The 8015-nt window shown below is 33.7% G+C and overlaps 1 protein-coding gene across 2 annotated transcripts; it reads right to left on the bottom strand.

Annotated features, from left to right (window-relative positions):
- Positions 1-311: 311 nt before the first annotated feature.
- LOC107888336 (vacuolar protein sorting-associated protein 36) lies at positions 312-6649 on the bottom strand. Of its 2 annotated transcripts, none has more exons than XM_041109282.1 (10): positions 6435-6649; positions 4666-5556; positions 4088-4291; positions 3570-3663; positions 2614-2671; positions 2403-2472; positions 1732-1867; positions 1574-1658; positions 985-1037; positions 312-670 (listed from the first exon to the last, which is right to left on the bottom strand). In XM_041109282.1, the coding sequence occupies exons 2-10, from the start codon at positions 5329-5331 to the stop codon at positions 666-668; spliced, it is 1371 nt and encodes a 456-aa protein (XP_040965216.1). In that variant the 5' UTR covers positions 5332-5556; positions 6435-6649; the 3' UTR covers positions 312-665. The 2 variants fall into 2 exon arrangements, with proteins under 2 accessions (XP_040965216.1, XP_040965217.1); XM_041109283.1 differs by having other exon boundaries at positions 4666-5665; positions 6435-6647.
- Positions 6650-8015: the final 1366 nt, after the last annotated feature.

Genomic DNA, 8015 nt, shown 5'->3' with positions numbered 1-8015 from the left:
AGAATTCAATTGCTTCCGCAAGTGGATGGATGATGTTGATGGATGCTTTTAATGTCTGTTACATGTAACCATTGTTTCACATTTGTTGTAAGGAAATCTATTTTACTTGCCCGAAAAGAAAACAAAGGAGATTAAAACTAGATGAAATGCATTCTTTTAGAAAAATATGAAACTCGGCTTCATAATATGAGCCAAGCTTGAGTTGAAATGATCAAAACGGCTGTGTTTGAACATTCAAATACACTCAAATGGCTTATGCACCTAATCCTTTTTAATCAGCACTAAAAATATCAATTTAACTAAAAAACAAATTATGAAAAAGGCACCTCAGATATAAATAAGGAAATTAAGCACATTTTCTACAAACCAAACACGTAAAGTAACTGAGCATAATTCAGGGTTTTTATCTTAAAACAGACTGAAACTATAGAAATATAACTCAATTGAATACCTTGACAAGCTTATTACATAAACATACATGCATATATTATCGATCTCTCTCTACACCCAATGAACTCTCTATATATTATCCGTATTGCAATCTTTAATTGAAGGACCAATCAGTTTACCCTTACAGGTTTCCTTCATGTTGCTGTTGCCATTATCATAATCGATCACACGGAAGTGGTATGAGATCATGCTTCTGGAAATCTAAAGCCTTTATCTCAACCTAAAAGATAAAAAAGAAGAAAGCATCGAGTAGAAACAAGGTAAGAGCTGAGTTTTTTAAGTATACCAGCAGCACAAAGCCATGCATGACCGGAGTATCTAAGATAGTCTTTGTACTATAGGCAAAAGTACAATTTAACATTGCATTATAGAACCAAGTAATTTAATCCCTGTACATCTGGTATTGGCGCAAATGAATTTCTATTAAAGATTAAATTACTCAGTTTTATGCTACTTTTGACTATAGTATAAGGACTGCCTAAATACTTCAATCTGTAAATATCGATATGAATTGATTTAGAAAGGCATTCTTACCGGTAGTAGAAACTGCTTTGATCCAAGTACTGCAGATCCCATAATTCTTCACACTACAAAATTTAAAAGCCATGTACATAAGAATAAGATGGGTGAATTTAATTTTCACTGTTTATGAGGTAAAAGTACCATAGAGGCCCCTGTATTAGGAGTCATATTGCATTTTACCCTCTAATAAAAAATGGGCAAATTAGTCCGAATACGTTAGATCAAAGAGAAAACTGATCCTTTCTAATAAAAATTTAATCCATTTCAACTCTTAAAAACTGGAGTGGCTGATAAAATAACCACATGTACCTCATGCTGATGTACTAGGACTAGTTTTTAACAGTAAAAATGGATGGATTTTTTAACAGAAGAACCAGTTTACTCTTTAACCTAATGTATAATGACTAATTTGCCCTTTTCTTTAGTAGAGAGGGCAAAATGCAATTCGACTCCTAGTACAAGAACCTCCATGGTACTTTTACCATGTTTATGACAAAAAGTAAAAAACATTTTTTAGTAAAAAACACCAATTCTGATATAAATATGGGAATTACATACAGTAAAGGGAGGTCTTTAAATTAATTAGAAGCATAAGACTTACAAATACATATTACATGGGTCAATTTCAGGAAACAGGTTAATATAAAACCGAAAGCCATCGGGGCTTATATCCCTGCATAGCAAACCTGCCAATACACAAGTAAATAATAAATATTTGCAACTTAGACATATTTAAAGAGAAAGCAAAGCAGATTGTACCTTTGATCTCTGCAGTTAGAAGATGCTCCTTGGCCATGGCCGGAGCAATCCCTAATGTCATTGCAGCATCAGTTGGGCTTATACCAGTTAGAAGCGCTTCAGGCTTAGTCACAAGGCTTTTGATTCTAGCAAAAACCTACGGATGAACAGGCAAGTTATGTTTCAGGTTAAAGTTAAAGTAGTGAACAAAATACGCTTCTACCTTTTTCCAGCAAAGTATATCAATCATGCATATATGTGTTTAACTTAAAATCTATTTGCAAATGACAGAATGGCCCAACATCAATATGATAGACCTCTCCCATCCCATCAACTGTGACTCCTACAGATTTCAACCTTACACCTTCAAGTTGAAAGTTTAAACTTCTAATAATTGGCGTGTCTTGTTGGAGACAAACACAGCAGTAATCTATCACCTTTCAGGCTATCATATTTTTACAATAAAGTGATTTAGCATTGTTCAAGTTCCATACAAGATTCTCCCCTTCAGAAAGATTCAAGGAAACTACTACGAAAAAGACAGGTAAGTTCTTTCTTTAGCAAACAGCTTTCAAAAGCATTGAATTCGTTTCAATTAGGGAAAAGAGGGCTAATAGAAAAAAGGAAAGGAAAATTCTTTAATATAAAACTGAAAAAGAATATTATCAAAGACAGAAATTGAAATGGATTACCTCCTCATCACTATGGGACTTGTTTTGGATCACCATAACTCCGCTATCAAACTTCCTAAGCATCACTGGACTGTTAAACAATGCATAATATGATCAAAGAGTTCGAACGCCAAGTATGATTTCTTAATATCATTATGTAAACTTAAGAAAATGATAATAGTATCATACATACACATTAAACTTAAGAAAATGATAATAGTATCATACATACACATCAAATTTCTCCCACAAAGAACACGCTTGCAACATATCATCTGGAGAGATCAATTCTGAGAACAAAAAGAGGTACAAAGAAGCCAGAAGCCAGTTATTTTCATAAAGCTTTCAAAATACTGAAAGTACATGAAACAATGGCATACTCCGGAAATTTAAGCGAATTAGAAAAAAGAAAAGAACGGGTTCTGAGTGGGATGAAATACATTCAGGGACAGAAACATTTAAATTATTTTACACAGAATAAAAACTTCATTAATTTGAATGTCCTCTTTGCTTACAAAAAGCATAAAAAAATCATAATAAAGAAAAATCAATGTTACAGAACTCAAAAGAACAGGCTTTAGCCAGTTCTAGAAAGGAATGTTTAGCATCAACCACAAGATAAGATTGTGAGGTCAAAGAAATCTTCACAATTGAGTTATGCGTGCAACATGAATTTAGAACAACAAAAGGAAGGCTTAATTAAGCAAAGTTGAAAATGCCCGCAGTTATTAAAAATATATTGATGGAGATATGCCACAATCTGGGACTGATGATGAAGAAGAAGAATATGTTAATGGAGATAATACATCTTCTCTTTACCGCAACTTCGAAAGAATTAAACATTGTTGGCCGCTGGAAATCCAAAGTTTCGGTCTGATTTTTTTGGAAAAGATCTAAAAAAAATTTAGCATCCGTGAAATATAAAGAGAACTTCAAACTACTTTCAAGCCTCCATTAAATGTTGTAGCTTTAGATGTTAATTACATAAAGATCTACTACTACAATGTTTTTGAAAGTTTCCTTCTTCCTTTGAAAAAGAAAGGAGAACTACGTTGGCCAAAACACTTATTTTGTAGGTCATAATATTTTCAACAACAAAAATTAGATTAAGAAATTTCAAGTTCACAACGTAACTAAACAAACCTAAATACAATGACCACAAGAGATGAAGTTAGCGTTAAACCAAACCTGTGCCACGAGCACGATTGAAGAGACAATAGGCATCTATAAGGTTGATCATTCCACCTGCTCTCTCCAGTGGAATTCTCACAAAATCTGCCAGCTGAGGTGCCAAGAAATAAAATCAAAACTAGCTCTAAAAAGAAAGTCAAGTAAAAGCCAAAAGCCAATGTACTATACATAGCAAGTCATTTACCAACTCAATAATAAAATTTTGGATGACTAATTTTATATTTTCATTGAAGAATCCCTGGGATATGCAAGCATAAAGCAAAATAAAAAGTAAAATATCTTCTGGGAGTATTTTGTCGTCGAAGTCTTGAATCACAAAACTGTAATCAACTAATCCCGAACTACAAAACCGTCTTACTCTAAGGATTTCTTTAGAGCCAAATAAACCATAAAAGAATTCCTGAATTCTATGAACATTGATTGTATTAACAGAATGATAAACTAAACTCTATTGAGAAAAATTATTAAGCGAATAAATTAAAACTAACAAGGGGGAAAAGAGGAGAGATGAGAACCTGACGGGACAATTGTTGATGGTACAGGGCACCTGCAGACTCTTTAGTGACTGGGGATATTATGCCAACACTCAACAACCAATCTTGCATCTCTTCCTTTGAACCCATATCCTCATCATTTGTTCCACTTGTTTGAGAACTCGTTCCGGACAAAAGCTTTTGTCTCATTTTTTCTGCTAGCATCACCATCTCTTTAGCTTTACTCTGAAAACCCGAAAGCATTCTAAAACTTGAATGATTGGAATGTAAGAAAACAAGCAAAAGAGAGACTACTAACATCATATTCATTAACTACAGCTCCGAACCTATCTTTGCGATAAAACGACAGAACTAAACTAAGCCTAATCAAATCATTTTATACATGGCATTGACACAAAAGTTTAATTTTCTTATATCCTAAATCATGATATGGTCCACTAGCATTCACCAATGTCAATCATAGCAGGGACTAAACCAAGTAGCTGCTATATTCTTCAATGCAATTTGTTAACTACTAGGAAATTAAAAGTATTTATAATACAAAATTTACATAAAAACTAAATCCAAATCGTCAGAATGGAACAAATTATCTGCATTACCATGAGAGCATTTAAGTCCTGAAAAGCATCCTGCAAACTCTTATCAGTACTCTCCCACATTTCTTGCTCCTTCCTTAAAATACCCGCCACCCCAACCATCCTCACCGACCCATCACTCGAGTACAACCCTCCACCGGTTCCTGTGGCTGCCCCTGAACCCGAAGCCGAAGCTGAGCCGGAATCTGAAGTCTCAGTAGCCTCCCAAGATCTCGCCCGCCAACTGTCCCAAAACTTCACCAAAAACCCATCACAGTCCCCCTTCCCTCTAATCACTGCCGTGACTACGACTGATCTCGAGCCCGAACCTGAACTGGAACCAGACTCGGATCCTGGATCGAAGACCCGACCATCGGACGAGACGAGGACTTGGAAGCGGATCCTAGGGGAGTGGAAGACTGACTTTAGAGATTTTTTGGAAGAGAAGATGTGGGAAATGGCAGCAAGAGGGATGGCTGAGGCGGAAGTAGGGGTGGAGGCGGACGAAGAAGGTAGCCAGATGAGGCGGTGGGTGGTGAGGATGAGGAGACCCGATTTTAAGAGGGAGAAGTGACGGTGGTCTTCAGGTTCGAGGTCGACGGCGGAGAGAAGGTGGCATTCGACTTCGTTGCGTAGGAGGACAGGGCGGCCGCTGCTTGTCACCTCCGCCTTGGAGAAAAAGTTGGACATCCCAGCGGCGTTGATCGATTAATTTTGGATACTTTTTTCTACTGATCGAAAATGACTTTTTTTGATCCAAATTCTGTAACATACTTAAATAACTCCCCTAAAACAAGAATAGTACATATCTAGAGGTGATCATGAATCGAGCTCAGAAAAAATTTTAGTCCCATATTTTAGGTCCGGCCTAATATATAGGCCTGAAAATTTGTCCAATCCCGAGCTCGGCTCAGCCTGTTAATTTAAAAGTTATAAAAAAACAAAGCAAAAACAAAAAAGATGAGATTTAAAACCTAAGTTAATTTAAAATTCTTTTATAATTTTTGAACTAGATAACTTGTTTCTGCAATAAAACAAAGCAAAAACAAAAAAGATGAGATTAAATGAAGAAACGAAGCTTGTGATCTCAGCCCTGCAAATTACATGCTGTATAAAACATAAATCAATTCTCATCCAATAATAATTGAATAACACAATTTTGCTCTCAGCTACCCTTAATCCTATGACCCTAACAGAAACTCTACCATGCAAAGGACTATGACCAAGAAGAGACGTCGTTGCAATTGACACCATCACTGCCATTTTCAACCAAAACTATAACTTTTACAAATTCCTCTATTAAAACCCGGTCCTTCTAAATTATTTGCAGAAAAGTCCACACAAATCCAATCAAATGAACACCAAAGGAAAATTAAAGAACCGAAAAGAAAATTCAACTTTCCTCGAATTTGCACCACAATTCACACATCAACATCCAAAAAAAACACCCAAAAATTGAAGTAAAAAAAGATGCAAAAACCAAGTTCTCAAATGATTCTCTTTGACCATAAAAGGGTAAATAATAAAACAATTTGTCTCACAATAAATAAATAAATAATCCAACTTTATCATCAAGCAAACTGCCTCTAAACATACCCTTCAAGTCAAACTAAGCATAACCCAAAAAACCCAAATTCACAAAGTAAAACAGGAAGAACAATTATAGAAAGCAATAAACGCAAAAAAAAAAACCCCAGAAATTAAAAAGTTGAATAAAAATACATAAATGGAAAAAATATGCAATTATTATAATTAAAACAAATCAAAGGAGGAAAGGAATAATGAAGAAGAACCTGGAAACCAAAGAAATGAAGACCCAAAATGTGATAAACTTAGCTTCTTCAATTAAAAATCTGTGAATCCGCCATTTTAATTGTTTCTTGAACTAAATGTCTAATGAGAATTGGTGGAAGTGAAGGTTGATTTTGGAGTTGGGAAAAAAAGGGAGGAGGGCATGGCCTTAGGAATTTTGATCGGTGGAAGAGGGAAATTGAAACAAAAGATAAATGCAGTGTATTTTGAAAATAAAAATTTATATTTATTATATTCGGGCCGGACGGGGCCGGCCCTGAGCTAAAAAAGTTTTGCCCGAGTCCTGGCCCATTTTTAAAACAAGTCTCGTTTTTTGTCCATACTCATATTTCGAGCCTATATTTTTACTTGAACCCTCTTATATTTAGGGCGGGCCGTCGAGCTGGCCGAGCCGCCCAACCCATGATCACCTCTATACATAACTCAACTCCCGGTAAATTTATTTTGTAATTTTGAAATTTAATTAATATTGTGAAAAATAAATTTAAACGTATTCTATTAAAAAGTTTTTTTAAATTATTTTTAATTTTTAAATAATTTTTTTACATATATAAATATAATTCTAATAATGTGCATTTTAAAATTTTTAAAATATTATACGAATAAAGTATAATTTTTTAAAAAGTTTAAAGCCTTAACCTTATTTTAAGATAATTTTTATTTATTTATTATGTTTTAAAAAAGTTAATAATTTTTAAAATATTTTTAATTATGTTATTAAATTTAACCTAGTTATTTTAGGGCTCTCGTTTTTAAACTTATAATTCTTTAAATTGATTTAAAATTCATTTTAATTTTTTGAAACAAATTATACAGTTTTAATAAATTTTAAAATCTAACTTGTGGTGCATTTGATATTAGACCTTTAATTAAATATTGTATTTTTATTTGCAATAGTTTTTATAAATTTTATAATTTTAGACCTTTAATTAAAATTCATTCTAATTTTTTATTTTAAATAATTTTTATAAATTTTATTTTAATTTTGATATTAACGATTATAAGTTTTTTTTAACTAACTGAAAACAATTGTAATTTTTTAAGGTTTAATCCCATTTTAACCCTTATATCATAAGAAATTTTTCACTTTGGCCTTTTTTTACTATTTTTTTCGATCATTCCAGTTACTAAGTTAGCCCTTAATCGTTTCCGTTCAAAAAAACCCAATGTAGCTATTTAAACCAATTAAATCCATACGCGTGAACAATTAATCCAAGTCATTTGCCAATGTGAATTTTAAAATCCAACTTTTCTAGCCAAAGTGAAATTTTAGGTGCTGCACCAACGTTGTTGACGTTGCCGTTCACCACTGTCATTGTATGGCCAAGCTCACAACATCATCTTTCTCCCTTTTCTTATTCTTTATCAACTTATCTCAAATCCCAAGTAAAACCCTAGCCACCTCACTTTGTTCTTACTCTCACCATCATATTCGGGTGTTGAAGCTCCAATCAAAGGTCACATGGGCTCCCTTTTTTTCCTCATTCAATTTGTCAACTTTGTTTTCCCGGAAAACGTTGAAGGTTCATTGAAAGCCTGACACTAAAATTGATACGAGCCAA

The sequence above is a fragment of the Gossypium hirsutum genome, chromosome D13, assembly GCF_007990345.1.
Source record: "Gossypium hirsutum isolate 1008001.06 chromosome D13, Gossypium_hirsutum_v2.1, whole genome shotgun sequence".
In the NCBI taxonomy this organism is placed as follows: domain Eukaryota; kingdom Viridiplantae; phylum Streptophyta; class Magnoliopsida; order Malvales; family Malvaceae; genus Gossypium; species Gossypium hirsutum.
This window is presented reverse-complemented; position numbering and strand designations above follow the sequence as displayed.

Coding starts and splice junctions, on each gene's coding strand:
- LOC107888336 (XM_041109282.1), bottom strand. CDS start 5,331: ATGTCCAACTTTTTCTCCAAGGCGGAGGTGACAAGCAGCGGCCGCCCT. Junction 3,664..4,087: donor ATCAACAATTGTCCCGTCAG/GTTCTCATCTCT, acceptor TTGGCACCTCAG/CTGGCAGATTTTGTGAGAAT. Junction 2,473..2,613: donor TTGTGGGAGAAATTTGATGT/GTATGTATGATA, acceptor ATTGTTTAACAG/TCCAGTGATGCTTAGGAAGT.